The following is a 13,266-nucleotide window of genomic DNA, read 5'->3' as shown; positions in this document are numbered from 1 at the left end:
GGCATGTGGGATCTTAGTTCCCTGATCAGGGATCGAACTCTCATTTCCTGCACTGTAAGGTGGATTCTTTACCACTGGACCACCAGGGAAGTGCCATAGAGCAGTAGTACTTTTAAAAATAAATTACATTAATTTCAAAGCACTTAAAAATATTGTATAGTAACACATTTCACAGATTTGCTGATAAAGGCATCTAGAGATTGAGACAAGCACACTATATGAATGTTGCCTTAAAACTCCTAACATCGTTCCTGGGGTGAATGAGAAGAGTGGAATAGAATCAGAATATAGATTGCCAAAGTTTTCTAGTTTAGGGTTCTGACTGCTTACTAGTAAGTTAAGTTTAGCATCTGAATGAGCTGCTATAAATATTAAGTTTCTTCATTTTTATCTTATTAGATTTCCTTATTTGTGGTGGTGGTTCGTTCCAGGTGACAGGGAACAAATATGGAACTGTATACACTATTTTTCTTTTTTTTTTTTTTAACACTATTTTTCTTATAGCCTCTCGTGTTGCTAATACATACATAAATATTTTTCCCTGTTTAGCAGTTAAGAAGGGCCTTTTCCAGAAAACTATAATACTGCTAATCCAGATGCCCATTCTTTTCTCCTTCTCTATGCACTACTCTGGTAGATTACTTATGCTGAATGGGGGACAGGGGAGACCCTTAGCACATAAGTGGTTTTATACTTTTTCAGATTCCCCCTGAGTCCAGCCATGCCGGCTCCCATTGGCTGTGACTGCCCAGCATGCCCTATGCTGAGATGATCCAGTTACTGAAGGACTGCTCACGCGGGGAGCCGGCCTTTTGGGAGGGGGTTGGGTGAGTTAATTTCTTTCATTTTTAAGAAAAAAAATTAATGTGGTGTGGCTTGGCAAAAAAACACACCTTATAGATAAAAATGGGCTGCTGGACCACCTCATGGCTAAGCCATCCCAGCTCTTTCTTGCATTATTTCTGCATAATAGAGTGCTTCTAAGTAGAAGAAATTTATGCTAAATTTGAGTGACTTTTTAAATAGAAAGAAATGTAATCAGTAAATTAAGAAGTGGCCCAATTATAATAGACCCTATTAGATATTTATTTAAAACGGTAAAAATGAAACATAGTCTCACACTAAACTCCTTTTTAGTGATAAATTTTATTTTAGAATGACTTTAGAGATAATCTCTTATCCTGCTCGCTAGAAAAAGTATCAATCCATTATGTTTGTACTCTGAAGATTTTCCAAGGCTAGCTGAAGTGGATGATTAACTTTTGGAAGGCACGTATTTGTCCTTAATTCCTGCCAGGGTAGTTTTGGGTCTTATTCGTGATTTGTAGGGTGGTCTCTGAAATATTGTCCTCTCTGGAGTTTTGGTAATATTACTGCCAGCAAGAAGAATGGAATCATACATATATCTTTGCTTATTCTTTTTAACATTTTAAAATATAGTTCTGGGGAACTAGAACTGAGAAATTCTTGCCTCTGGGGAAAGTGTCCCCTGAGTCACAGATAATGTTTATGTTCTATAAACTATGAAACCTCTTTGTCAGCCCATACTGAGGATGATAATTGAGGAACAAAACATCCCGTTTTGGTCAGGGAACAAAAACAGCCAGCTGGAGGAACAGTAACCTGCAATTGCCTGTAGTTCTTAAAAGGCAGATTGGCCTTTAAAGTTAGAGAACTTAGCCAGAGGAAGGATTTGTTAAGTATAGCCACTCATTCATTGCAGACCATATTTCTACCTCTTGTGCTGCTTAGGTTCTATGAGTTTGTTTCTCTGATAATTATATCCTTAATGTTTAAAGCTTATTTGGCATTGTAGTACAACTTATTAAATTTTATTGTACCTGTTTTGTTTACTTCAACAGGAGCATAGGTGTTGTTGTGTAGCATCTCTGAGATTTATTTCACCATAGCTGTTTCTCTGTTGCCTTTTTAAAGGGGTCCTAATTTCATATTCGATAGTCTTCAGCTGTTTCCTGGCCTGTAGTCTCATCTCACACTAGCCTGTCTTATCCACTGCCTCCAGACTGCTTCTTAGCAAGTTAGTCCTTTCCACTCAGAAACTTAAACTCAGCAGTCTCTGAGTGCCTTTTATGTGCTTAGCTGCTTTTGGTAATAGAAGTCAAGTATTCTAGGGGTTATCTAGTCTTTCTCCTAATCACTTGAAACAAAAAAAATTTTTTTTGAATTGGCTATACTTTTTCATTGCTTGGCTATTATTTCATGTAGTATGTGTTTTAACTGCCAGGCTTTTTTTCTTTGTAATTATATTTTAAAACATCAAAATCAACAGTGTTTTTGGTTTTGTTTCAATGCACATTTAAACAGAAACAATGGCAGGTTGACTGGGTTCTAACCTATTAACTAATTCTGTATAATGGGGATAAGGTGGAGATTTTAGGAGATAGGAAAAGATGTATATCCAGGAGAGTGAGAAGGTAAATGGACTAAGGGAATATATTGTGATTACTGAGTGGCATTCAGGATCCATCTGAGGTACCTGATCATGAATTTAAAATAAGTCCACACACTGTCATTGTGTCTTTTATTCTAGTCATGTTCAAGCTTAACAAGTGCAGGCTAGGAGTAACTTGATATAATAGAGCAAGAGAGACAAGGGAACTGTAGGTTTATGCAAGATTGATTGGAATGACTGTCTGTGGAACTTAACCTGAGTTAAGAAGGACAAAGAAGTGAGATTGGTGAAAACGTGATAGAATTAACTGATTTAAGGGTCCTGCTGGGATTGAAGGATTGCAGAGTTGGGGTACTAAAGGGAGTGGATTTGAAAGATGTGAGGGGATGATCAAGAGAGAATTGTGTGTTTGAGAACTTATGGGGCTTGTAGGTTTTTTTTAAATAAATTTATTTATTATTTGTTTATTTTTGGCTGTGTTGGGTCTTCATTGCTGCTCACAGGCTTTCTCTAGTTGCGCCGAACGGGGGCTACTCTTCATTGCAGTGTGCAGGCTTCTTATTGCAGTGGCTTCTCTTGTTGTGGAACGCGGGCTCTAGGTGGGCGGGTTTCAATAATTGTGGCGCATGGGCTCAGTAGTTGTGGCTCGCAGGCTCTAGAGCCCAGGCTCACTAGTTGTGACGCACAGGCTTAGTTGCTTTGCGGCATGTGGGATCTTCCCGGACCAGGGTTCGCACCCATGTCCCCTGCATTGGCAGGCGGATTCTTAACCACTGCGCCTCCAGGGAAGTCCTATGGGGCTTGTAGTTAATAATGTATTCGTGGGAAAGAGTTCTTGAGGTGTGGGGCGAAGACAGAGAGGAGGTTAAGGAGCCAGGATCAGGAGGGCTCCTTATTTGTGAGCAGTGTTTTGTTGTCGTTAGTATACTTACTGATACTCTTAATAAGAAAATATGTTTCTGAATTTAAACAAAAATACTTAAATGGTGTACTTTCTACCATTCTAAACATAGAATACCCCTAGTTGTACTAAAGGTTTAAAGGACAAAAATACAATCCTGTCTCAAGAGCAATAATTTTAAAATTCCTCAGATGTTGACATTATCTAGATCAAGTATCCTTAGTCTGGGACCCATGGACTCTGAAATTGTATGCATGATTTTTATATGTTTCTGGGGAAAGAGTTCATAGATTTCATTAAGGTATTTAAGAACTGCTAATCTATATATAAGAAGAAAACTAGTTATATAGCAAAAAATGCCTAATATTGGAGTATAGATGTTTTTTTTGGCCACATCGCACGACATGCTGGATCTTAGTTCCCCGACCAGGGATTGAACCCATGCCCCCTGCAGTAGAAGCATGGAGTTGTAACCACTGGACCGCCAGGGAAGTCCCGGAGTATAGATTTTTAAGTCTGAGTATCAAGAGAATTTTGTGTTGATATGGCTAAAACATTAGCTAACATTCATGGCTTTGTTTTTTTCAGGGACAGAGTGTCTATGAAGAGAAATGAATATGTAGCTTTACCTGAATAGATGGGGAAGAGGGCCTTTAGGATGCTTAAATATTGCTTCTTTAAATTAGTTTTTAAAACTATTTTTGCTCCTGTTCTTAAATTCTAGTACATGACTCTCAACCCCTCTACTAAGAGGAAGAATACTGGATCTCCAGACAGGAAGCCCTCAAAGAAATCCAAGACAGACAACTCTTCTCTCAGTTCACCACTAAATCCTAAGTTATGGTGTCATGTACACTTGAAGAAATCCTTGAATGGCTCACCACTCAAAGTGAAGAACTCAAAGAATTCCAAATCTCCAGAAGAGCATCTGGAGGAAGTGATGAAGATGATGTCGCCCAACAAGCTACATGCTAACTTTCACATTCCTAAGAAAGGCCCACCTGGCAAGAAATCAGGGAAGCATAGTGACAAACCTTTGAAAGCAAAGGGCAGAAGCAAAGGCATTCTGAATGGACAGAAATCCACAGGGAATTCCAAATCTCCAAAAAAGGGCTTGAAGACTCCTAAAACCAAAATGAAGCAGATGACTTTGTTGGACATGGCCAAAGGCACTCAGAAGGTGACACGAGCCCCGAGGAATTCTGGGGGCACACCTAGGTCCTCTAGTAAACCTCATAAACATCTGCCTCCTGCTGCCCTCCACCTTATCGCCTACTACAAAGAAAACAAAGACAGGGAGGACAAGAAGAGTGCCCTGTCCTGTGTTATCTCCAAAACAGCTCGTCTCCTCTCTAGTGAAGATAGAGCTCGTCTCCCAGAAGAATTGCGAAGTATTGTTCAAAAACGCTTTGAGCTTCTAGAGCACAAAAAGAGATGGGCTTCTATGTCTGAAGAGCAGCGCAAAGAATATTTGAAAAAGAAACGAGAGGAGCTGAAAGAAAAGTTGAAGGAGAAAGCCAAGGAACGGAGAGAGAAAGAAATGCTCGAGAAACTAGAGAAACAGAAGCGGTACGAGGACCAAGAGTTAACTGGCAAAAACCTTCCAACATTTAAATTGGTGGATACCCCTGAAGGGCTGCCCAATACACTCTTTGGGGATGTGGCCATGGTGGTGGAGTTCTTGAGCTGTTATTCTGGGTTACTCTTACCAGATGCTCAGTATCCTATTACTGCTGTGTCCCTTATGGAAGCCTTGAGTGCAGAAAAGGGTGGCTTTTTATACCTGAATAGAGTGTTGGTCATCCTCTTACAGACCTTGTTACAAGATGAAATAGCGGAAGACTATGGTGAATTGGGAATGAAGCTGTCAGAAATCCCTCTGACTCTGCATTCTGTTTCAGAGCTGGTTCGGCTCTGCTTGCGCAAATCTGACATTCAGGAAGAAAGTGAGGGCTCAGACACAGATGACAACAAAGATTCAGCACCATTTGAAGACAATGAGGTACAAGATGAGTTCCTAGAAAAGCTGGAGACCTCTGAATTTTTTGAGCTAACATCAGAGGAGAAACTGCAGATCTTGACAGCACTCTGCCACCGGATTCTCATGACATACTCAGTGCAGGACCACATGGAAACCAGGCAGCAGATGTCTGCAGAGTTATGGAAGGAACGGCTTGCTGTATTGAAGGAAGAAAATGATAAGAAGAGAGCAGAGAAACAGAAACGGAAAGAAATGGAAGCCAGAAATAAAGAAAATGGAAAAGAGGAGAATGGGTTAGGCAAAGCTGATAGGAAAAAAGAAGTCGTGAAGTTTGAGCCCCAGGTAGATATGGAAGCTGAAGACATGATCAGTGCCGTGAAGAGCAGACGGCTGCTTGCCATTCAGGCTAAGAAGGAGCGGGAAATTCAGGAGAGAGAAATGAAAGGTAAAATCTTGTGTTGAGAGAAAAGGGGAAGCCCTTTAGGAGATAGTAGAAGAAAGGAAATTACTGAGGTAATGGTAGCGTCTTCGTTTGTCACAACTATTTAGTTATTTCTGTGTGTAATAACCCGACCCTTCTAGGTATGTTAGATTCTAGCAGGAGTGTTCAGCCTGGCATTCTGCAGTTAATGATAGTTTGACTTGGATTAGTGTGATGTTGGCATCTTTTCTGGCTTAGTAAAGGACCAAATCCACAAACAGACATAGTGGAAATAACATATGACCTGGGAATGGACTGACTTGGGTACCTGCGACTTAGCTATAGTTCTTTGAGCAAGTTGCTTATCCACGCTGCAGTTTCCTCATATGCTTAAGATTGTCATAACAAATGAATGACGAGGTATTTGAAGCCCTCAGCACAGTTGCCAACTCAGATATTAATCTTTCCTTTATTAAGATGTAAGGAAGTAAAAATTTGGGGCTTTCATAGCACCATTAAGTCTGAACTTTTTAAAAAACAGCTTTATTAAGAAATAATTCACATACTATATTATTCATCCACGTTTATTGTACAGTTCATTGTTTTTTAATATATTCACAGATATGTGCAGCCTTTATCATGGTCAATTTTAGAACATTTTCATCACCTCAAAAAGAAACCCCATGCTCTTTAGCTATACCCATCCTCCCCAGCCCTAAGCAATCACCGTCCACTGCTGTATCTCTGTATTTGCCTATTCTGATACATCATATCAGTGGAGCTGTATAATAAGTATGTAGTCTCTTGTGACTGGCTTCTTTCACTTACCATGTTTTCAAGGTTCAGGCTGTAGCATGTCTCAGTACTTAATTCCTTTTTATGACTGAATATTATTCCATTGTTTGGGTATGTCACATTTTGTTTTTATCCATTTATCAGCTGATGAACGTTTGGTTTGGTTTAATCATTTTTGGCTATTATGAATAATGCTGCTACAAGCATTGGTGTATAAGTTTTTGTGTGGACGTATGTTTTCATTTCTCATGGGTATATATACCTAGGGATGGATCTGCTGGATCATATGGTAACTGTGTTTAACTGAGGAAGTCCTAGACTGTTTTTCAAAGTGGCTGCACAATTTTACATTCCTACCAGTAGTAAATGAGGGTTGTAATTTCTCCACTTGTCTGCATCTTTGCCAAAGCTTGTTATTCTATGATTCTGATTGTAGCCATTCTAGTGATTGTGAATTGGTATCTCATTGTGGTTTTGATATGCATTTCCTTGATGACTAATGATGTCATCTTCTCTTGTGCCTATTTGTCTTTTGTATATCTTCTTCGGAGGATATTAATTCAGTTCTTTTGCCCATTTTCAAATTGGGTTATTTGTCTTTTTTTTTTTTTTTTTTTTTGTGGTACACGGGCCTCTCACTGTTGTGGCCTCTCCCATTGCGGAGCACAGGCTCCAGACGCGCAGGCCCAGCGGCCATGGCTCACGGGCCCAGCCGCTCCGCGGAATGTGAGATCTTCCCAGACTGGGGCACGAGCCCCTGCATTGGCAGATTCTTAACCACTGCGCCACCAGGGAAGCCCTTTTCTTTTTATTATTGAATTACAAGGGGTCTTTATATATTCTAGATACAAATCCCTTAAGATACATGATCCAAAAACATTTTCGCCCATTTTGTGTGTTTGTTGTCTTTTTACTTTTTCTTTTTTTTTGCGGTACGCGGGCCTCTCACTGTTGTGGCCTCTCCCGTTGTGAAGCACAGGCTACGGATGCGCAGGCTCAGCGGCCATGGCTCATGGGTCTAGCCGCTCTGCGGCATGTGGGATCTTCCTAGACCGGGGCACAAACCCGTGTCCCCTGCATTGGCAGGCGGACTCTCAACCACTGTGCCACCAGGGAAGCCCCTTTTTACTTTCTTGATGGTGTCCATTGAAGCACAAATTTTTAAAATTTTGATGACATCCAATTTATTATTATTTTTTCTTTGGTTGGTTGTGGTTTTGGTGTCAAATCCAAGAATCTGCTGCCAAATCCAAGGTCATGAAGATTTACTCCTGTGTATTCTTCTAAAAGTCTTAAGAGTTTTAGCTCTTACATTTAGGTCTTTGATTCATTTTGAGTTAATTTGACTATAGACACATCAACTTATTTCTGGCTATGTGTGTCTTTACACCAATACCACAGTGTCTTGAATAGAATTGAGAAGCCAGAAATAAGTTGATTATTGATATAGAGAAACAAGAAACAGAATATTATAAATATATAATATAATTATACATATATTTAAATTTTATTTATTTATTTGGCTGCGTCTGGTCTTAGTTGTGGTACGTGGGATCTTCATTGTGTCGCTCTGGCTTCTCTAGTAGTGGCACTCGGGCTTCTCTCTAATTGTGGCACATGGGCTCTAGAGCGCATGGGCTCAGTAGTTGCGGCATGCCGGCCTAGTCGCCCTGTGGCATGTGGGATCTTAGTTCCCCAACCAGGGATTGAACCTGCGTCTCCTGCATTGGAAGGTGAATTCTTAACCACTGGACCACCAGGGAAGTCCCTGTAATGTAATTATAAAATATGTAATAAATATCAATACTTTGCCAAGGATAGTATTTGAATTAGAGTTCAGGTCTTTTGATGTCTAGCTCAGTGCTGTAACCTCTGGAACTAAATTTGGTCTTTTTTTTTTTGATGACTTTGCCTAGATTGTTTTTTGTTTGTTTGTACCTGCAAGAGAAGGAGCTTTTCCTTTATTGTGATTTGGCCATTACTCTTTTTGTCATTGACCTTTGTACTGATTTCTACTGTAATCATTGTTTCAAACGTACAACTCTATTCAGGCTAGAAAACCATTTATTAAAAGTAACAAATACCATACCGTTCTGTTTTGGTTTTTGTCCGCACTGTGCAGCTTGCGAGATCGTAGTTACTTGACCAGGGATTGAACCTGGGCCCAGAGCAGTGAAAGCACTGAGTCCTAACCACTGAACTGTCAGGGAATTCCCCCATATTGGTTTTAAATAGATGAAATTTGACTTAAATTTTTAAGTAACATCTGTAGACTGATGCATTTTCCAGATTCTCGCTACATTGTGGATGTTGTCATCAATAGAGTACCAGCAGTAAAATTGCTGACATTGTAAATAGCAGTGCCCTTTACTTACAGTATCAAAATTTGTGACAGTTGTGGAAAAACTTAAAAGGAAAGATTCCTGGGTGTCTTTCATTATTGAGGGAAATTTCTATCTGGGTAGAATAAACTTATTAAATGAATGATCAGAAATAAATTGACTAAAACTTTTTTTTCATCATTAACAGTAGCAACTTGCTGAATAACTCAAAGAATAGTATTAAAGAAGCAATAATTACTATTATCTGCTGATGCTTCTGTGCCCTTGCTTTCTCACTCCTTTTTCTAAATTCCTCAGGACTGAAATATGTCTTATTTTGAAATAGCTATTTTGGTTTTAGTCATCCTGATCATTTTGAGGATCCTGTGGCTGGTCCTGTCAGAAAATGTTTCAGTTAATTCCGTTTAAGGACTATTTTAACTTTACATTTAAAATTAATTATCAATAAAATAAAATTAATTTATTATAAAACTAATAAGTTAAATTTTGGAGAGAAAAGATTTTGCACTGAGTTGATGGCTGAGACATCACCAAAATTCAAAGAACATAGAAGGATCAGATAGAAATTGCTGCCTTACACATTATTTCTTATAACAGTTTAGAATTAGGAGAAGGAAACTAAGATTTCTACTTAATACCAGGCACGTTTCACTCCATATCTTATTTACATTTGTAAGAGTAAAATTTACTAGGAAAAAACTTAATTGATTCATTTTATCTTTAACAGTGAAACTAGAACGTGAAGCTGAAGAAGAACGAATACGAAAGCACAAAGCAGCTGCTGAGAAGGCTTTCCAGGAAGGAATTGCCAAAGCAAAACTAGTCATGCGTAGGACTCCAATTGGTACAGATCGAAACCATAATAGGTGAGTTATTAAACTTAATTTTTATCATTTTTTAGGGCTGCTATATTGTTGCTAGTTTGTACTAAGACTAGACAAGCTTCCCTGTTCGTGGATATTGGAAACAGAATTGCTCATCACACATTTATTTGAATATTTACTGTGCCAAATGCTAGGGTTATGAAGTTAAAGACATGACCCTGTCCTCAAAGATACCACAGATATGAAGCTTAAATTATGGTGATAGGAGAAATGTAATCCTAATAGAAGTCTTTAAAAATGGTAAGATATTTTAAATGCATACATTGTGTGGAACCTAAAGTAGTGAAATATTAGAAGTTATAAAAATTACAGATAATAAATGAATCTCAAATTCCCAAAATTTTAGTATTCTGTGCTTTACTTTAGGATTTGTATCTGCTGAACGTTCAGTGATATTCTGTAATCATCTTCCTCAACAATGAAGTCATCCTGTGCTCATGATCTTTCACTAACACATTAATATGTGGTTGTGATTTGTAGATACTGGCTCTTCTCAGATGAAGTTCCAGGTTTGTTCATTGAGAAAGGCTGGGTACATGACAGCATTGACTACCGATTCAGCCATCACCGAAAAGACCATGCAGACTCTCCTGATGAGGATTACTGTCCCCGTAGTATGTATATCTATTAGTTAGTTTACCCTGCTCAAGTAGGGTCAATATTAAGACTGTCTTTCCTCTGTCACTTTTTTTTTACTTTCTAAATTTCTTTATTGCCTTCTTAGGTAGATTTATTTGAGTGAAGTGGGAAGATGTGAAATGCATAGCAGAAGGAAGGAAACTTAACATTTGATTATCGACTTTGTTCCAGGCATAGCATGAAAAGATAAAGAACTTGAATATTAGGATATTTGGGTATTAGATTTATACAAGTAGTTTTCAAACTTTGTTCCTTTGAAGTCTCTTTGTAGGTACTTCAAGGGCTGGAATTGAGGTAAGGGGCCAAGAAGGTGGTTATGTGTCTTTTTCCTCCACTTTAAAAATTCATTTATTTAATATTTATGGAGCATCTCTTATTTGCCAACCGGTTTTTCATGTGCTGTGATACAAGATGGCAAACAAGACATAAAAGGTCCTGAATGTCAATTAACTAAAATTCTGGTGAGGAGAAACACAGCAAATATATAACTAGAAATAAGTGACTGAGAAGGGTCATAAGGGGCACTGATAATGTTCTTCTTCTTGACTTGGGTTCTGGTTACATGAGTATGTTCAGTTTGTAAAATAGAAAAGTGTACTTTTCTAAATATAGATATTTGTGTGTATATAGTCTTTCTTGACCTATACATAGATGTGCGTGTGTGTATGTGAGTGTGTGTGAGTGTGTGTGTGTGTATATATTTCTTTTTTTCCCCCCAAGAAAAAATTAAAAGAAAAAATTTTCATTTAAAAATACCAGATGGTTAGGTTAGATCAAGTTTTCTCAGCCTCACTGTTGTTGACATTTTGGGCCAGATAATTCTTTGTAGTGGGGGGTTGTCCTACATGTTGTAAGTTATTTAGCATCCCTGGCCTCTACCCACTGGATGCCATTAGTGATAACCAGATGTCACCAGATATTGCCAAATGTTCCCTAGGAGGCAGCATGGCTTTCTGTTGCGAACCATTGCGTTAGATGATACATAAGCTTCCTTCCAGCTGTACTTTATATAACCTAATGAAAATTGCTTCTCAAAAAGTAGTTTTCTTTCATTTTAGAGAAACTCATAACCCAAACTTTTAAACTCACAGAATCATTAAATAAGGAAATTAGTATATAGCCCAAAACTTCAAATTTAAGGCATTTTCTTGTTGAATTATGTTATTTGTTAGATTGTAGTACTTAGTAGAAAAGTCTAGTTTTGGTAGACTTTGTAAATAACCAGGTGAGGGCAGTAAACACGAAGTTAGGATCTTCAGACTTGAGAGAGATTCCAGTGGGATGAAGGACTGTGATTTTATGTGTCTCAAAAGCTTAATGGCTATTTTCAGAAATCAGGTCCACACAGTTACAGCTCTCAGGAGAAGACTGGCATCTACATCCCTTCACTTCTAGAGCATCCTGGTGGATGTTGTTCCTTCATGTTTTCTAGTTCCAGCATGGCAGAGTTTCTTCAGAATTACCTGCCTGAAAAGACTAAACAAGGTTATGTGTTAGTATTGCAGGGAAGGTGCTGCAGGTTAAAGGGGAGAGAAGGGGAGTAGGGGAGAGAACCAATTGTAGAATTAGGTAAGGCCTCAAATACAGGCTTAAGATCTATCTATAGTAATGTCATATATTAGTATACAGGAGATGGTTTACAAAAAAGCTAATCATATTTGACATTTGAAGCCTCCAGGGGTAAGTTTGTAGTAGTTTATATATTTCAGTTGTGTCTGCTTCACCACAGATGCCTTTGTGCTAAGCATCACGTACAAGGAACAGATTATTTATTTGCTCTGAGACATTTAGTCATCTCTCTCCATTCTATTGCAATAACTTGTAACAGTCTTAAACTTTGCCTGTTCAGCTGTATAGAGAGCAATTGTCTCAGATGATGTGCTGTATGTAAGATGTTTAAGAGAAATTAGCATCTATTGTGCCTGTGGATATATTTAATAGGCAGCATATGTGTTATTGGTTGTTGAATTTGCACTGTGTACTGCTTAGGTTTGAAACTAGGAATTGAGTATGTACTATATTCAGCCTAATGTATAAATTTTTCTTAGGTAAGAAAGCAAACCTAGGCAAAAATGTAAGCATGAACACACAACATGGACCAGCTACAGAAATTGCTGTAGAGACCACTATACCCAAACAGGGACAGAATCTATGGTAATGTGAGCATTCATCTGGTTGCTCTTTCTTTTTCTTTTTCAATGTTAAGAAAATAATTTATATAGTGAAACCCAGTGAGTTAGTGATTATCTATTAAGAGCATTTTGTGTGATTTTGATTTCTTGGATCTGTAAGCTCGTTGCTTTAAAAGCAGACTTGATTTTTTTATAAGAATATATCTGTTTGCTTTAAGGTTTAGAATTTTATTTTTTCCTTGTAATGTAACTTTGTATGTTATATGATAGATCTTACATAGCATTGGAAATGCCTTTCAGTCTGCTTGGCAATAGAAGTATTTAGAATTTTCATCTTTATTAAAGAAAAGGAATTGTAAATATAGCCATTAATCTTCCTTTGTATCTATCCTGCTTTTAGGCAGGGAGCTAGGTTTTGAGAGGGTCCCTTCTACTTTTGTGATCGCATTAACTGCTTTAGCTGTGATCACCTTTAGTTTAATGACCTTTTGTCTTTTATTTTTTGATATAACTTTACTCTGTGAAAGGGATATGGACAAGTGTGCCTATTTACTTTATAAAATTTGTCTCATATTACTTTTTATTTATTTATATGTTTGTTTGTTTGCTTATTTATTTATTTGGGCCTGCTCTGAGCGGTATGTGGGATCTTATCTTAGTTCCCCGACCAGGGATCGAACCCATGCCCCCTGAAGTGGAAGCCCGGAGCCTTAACCACTGGACCGCCAGGGAAGTCCCCTCATATTAAGTTTTAGTAG

General features: G+C 38.2%; 1 protein-coding gene across 2 annotated transcripts in view; it reads left to right on the top strand.

Annotated features, from left to right (window-relative positions):
* BAZ1B (bromodomain adjacent to zinc finger domain 1B) overlaps positions 1-13,266 on the top strand; it is a 66,161-nt gene that overhangs the window by 31,120 nt on the left and 21,775 nt on the right. For both annotated transcript variants that reach the window (XM_060284778.1, XM_030872015.3), the window contains exons 7-10: positions 4,039-5,740; positions 9,581-9,719; positions 10,218-10,351; positions 12,425-12,530. In XM_060284778.1, coding sequence (XP_060140761.1) covers positions 4,039-5,740; positions 9,581-9,719; positions 10,218-10,351; positions 12,425-12,530 — 2,081 coding nt within the window. The remainder of the gene's footprint in view (positions 1-4,038; positions 5,741-9,580; positions 9,720-10,217; positions 10,352-12,424; positions 12,531-13,266) is intronic.

Source organism: Globicephala melas, chromosome 15, assembly GCF_963455315.2.
Source record: "Globicephala melas chromosome 15, mGloMel1.2, whole genome shotgun sequence".
Lineage (NCBI taxonomy): Eukaryota > Metazoa > Chordata > Mammalia > Artiodactyla > Delphinidae > Globicephala > Globicephala melas.
This window is presented reverse-complemented; position numbering and strand designations above follow the sequence as displayed.